The 2,824-nt window shown below is 33.2% G+C and overlaps 1 protein-coding gene across 1 annotated transcript; it reads left to right on the top strand.

Moving 5' to 3' along the window:
- Positions 1–478: 478 nt before the first annotated feature.
- LOC134262599 (alpha-crystallin B chain-like) lies at positions 479–2,239 on the top strand. Its single transcript, XM_062744984.1, has 3 exons — positions 479–820; positions 1,440–1,619; positions 1,956–2,239. Exons 1-3 carry the CDS (start codon positions 536–538, stop codon positions 2,064–2,066), a joined length of 576 nt encoding a protein of 191 aa, XP_062600968.1. The 5' UTR covers positions 479–535; the 3' UTR covers positions 2,067–2,239.
- The last annotated feature ends 585 nt before the right edge of the window (positions 2,240–2,824 follow it).

Raw genomic sequence — 2,824 nt, 5'->3', positions numbered from 1 at the left:
TAGTGGGCATCATAAGTAAAACAATCATATTAAATTAATCTGTAAATAAATTCAATTAATATGAGGTGCAAAATTTGTACATATCTTCACATGGTAATATTTTCCCTATCATTTAAATAAGCACGTTATAAAATTTTTGTTAATGTGACATGGTTTTACTGTTAAATTTTACTCGGAATGCATAGAATATTTTTTATAAAACACCTGGGAGATGATCATAAAATAAATTTTAAGCTGTATGACCATGTATATTAACCAACGGGAAAAAAACTTTCACTCTAAAAATTTTTTTTCCTATTTTTCTGATCAAAAGACAAAAAAGTAGACTTTTTTTGAAAATGACCCATATGTATGGAATTAAATGTTTAAAAAATAATTTTGACGTAATCGATATTCCATAGAAACCCCCCTCTTTGTTCTAAATATATCTTGTTCATGCGCTGTGCGAGATAGTTCGAGAAAATCGTAGAAGAGTCACCTTGGTATATAAGCTGCATCGTGGCGACGCAGTGAATTTTCGCATCAATTTATTAAGATGAGTCTAGCCATTATTTCAAGAGTTTGTCCCAGGGTCAGCCGAGGTGTCCAGGCTTTGGCCTGTAGAGGATTTGCTGACCGAAATATCCCAGTTCACCAACACAGTGCTAAGGACCACCAGCGCACAGCCCTAGAACCATGGAACGATTTTGTCCTGCCATCCAGAATTTTACCCGAGTCCTTCGCTAATCGTTTCCGAGATGTAGAGAAGATGATGCGAGACATGGAGAATTATCTGGAACATAAATATTTGTCTTTCCCAGCAAGAGGAGAGGAATCAAAGGTAGGCTAGATCTTTATTTCTCAATTTTTTGCTCAATTTGCTTGCATTTTCTATAATATGCTATAAATGTATCTGAAAAATTATATTTGGCACCTTTTAGTTCGTTCTAAGCACGCTGCAATTTTTAAAGCTTGCAAAAATACACAAATTTGTTGAATATAAGATTGAAGGCCTTTGACCTTAAATGACCCGGTTCGATCCACAAAGCGTAAACATGAAATTGAATTGCTTCCCTTTACATTTACAACTAAAGGTCGTGTAAGGTAAACAAGTTACTATAAATAAAACAAAACTGTGTTAGGGACAGGTGGCTTGTTCATTCAAGTCAAAAATTCAGAATCGGGATTGCTTTGAGTTTTAATCACAAAATATGTGTGTATTACTGAACAAACAGAATTGTTGCTACCCCCCCCCCCCCCCAACTGGATTTAATATCCATAGGCCTATAACCTACTAACCAGTGTATTTGTCGATTTTTCATATCTAAAGTAAATAAGCTAACAGACGCTTTACCCAAACTGGTTTGGTAATACACACAGTTGACATTCATGTTATATGTCATGTATACATGTAGAAGTATTTTGCATTTTTAAAAAAAAACCTATTTTCTTTTTGTCAGGTTGAAATCAGTGATAAAAAACTCAAGATAAAGTTGAATGTTCATCAATTCAAACCTGAAGAAATAAACGTGAAAATCCAGGACAACAAATTGACCATAACTGGAAAGCATGAGAAGAAGTCGGAGGAGGGACACAGTTATTTCGCTCAGGAGTTCACACAACAATACACCATACCACAGGTATTGAAAAAAAATTAATGCATAAATTGCATCTGGTAAAAAATTGCCATGTGCTTGAAAAATTTTCAGATCTAAGAATTTCCTTTCCTTTTCTATTGAAAGCATTGATATGAACTTGGTTGGACATTTTTGCATTGAAAGGGTTATAAACTGCTCTTAAAAGCCCCATTTAAATGTGATCAATAATCAATATATTAAAAGTGTTCTATTGCCAGAGATTTCTTTTTGTTGAAGATGGGAAATAGCCTGGTACATTTGTAATATGTAGATGTTCAAAATAATATTAACATGTTTTTAAACAGCGAGTTGAAATATTATAATATTTTTTAAAAACAGGGAATTGACTCTGACAGTATCATCTCAACTTTCTCTGATGAGGGTGTGCTGGTGATCCAAGGAAAAGTGAAGGGAGGCGGATCACAAGAAATTCCCATTGACAGGAAGTAAACCGTAGATTGGGAAAAGGACAAAATCTCTACGCAGTGATAGGATGCAAAACATTATGACCAAGGGACTATTTTTTCACGATCCCTCCAGGCAAATAGCTGGTTAAAAATTTTAACAAGTGTTGCGCTGTATATTTTGTTTTGTGATAAATTTTCAATAAAATTGAAAGTAGTGATGTAAATTTTGTTTACTGATTTAGTTTTTGAAAAGAAAAAAAAACGTTTTGGATGATGCTCAGAATTGTCAATTGTTTGACATCTGTTCATATACGAGAACATTTCATAGTAAATTCAGGATATGCATTGAAAAAACAAATTCTTGTGATATTTGTACAGATTAATGTTTCAAATTATTAACTAGTGTGATTAATTAAGTGGTTTGAACGTGATAGTACCTATTTTTATTCTAGTGTGTCGAGCGATAACAAATCTTTGAAAATGGATACAGTCAAAGAATTTCAGCAAAAGGTGCATTGTTATGGCACAATATTTTTTGGGCACTTTAGGGGAGAATTTCACCACTTTCTAGCATCGGTCAATCAACTACTTTTCATTCCTTAATTCTAGACATTCTGTATCCAGTATGTATATTTTATCCATCTCAATCATTTATTATAGTTGTCAATACAGGCACGAAACTTGATTGAAGTGAATTTTCAGCAACCTAACATATAATTTTCATCAAGAGAGTTTATCACTTGTAGTGATGACTATAAAGCGTACGTAGATGGATAAATTATACAGATTAGTTAAATAATG

The sequence above is a fragment of the Saccostrea cucullata genome, unplaced genomic scaffold, assembly GCF_032062105.1.
Source record: "Saccostrea cucullata isolate Sc308-1 unplaced genomic scaffold, CSIRO_AGI_Scuc_v1 ctg11993, whole genome shotgun sequence".
In the NCBI taxonomy this organism is placed as follows: Eukaryota; Metazoa; Mollusca; class Bivalvia; order Ostreida; family Ostreidae; genus Saccostrea; species Saccostrea cuccullata.
This window is presented reverse-complemented; position numbering and strand designations above follow the sequence as displayed.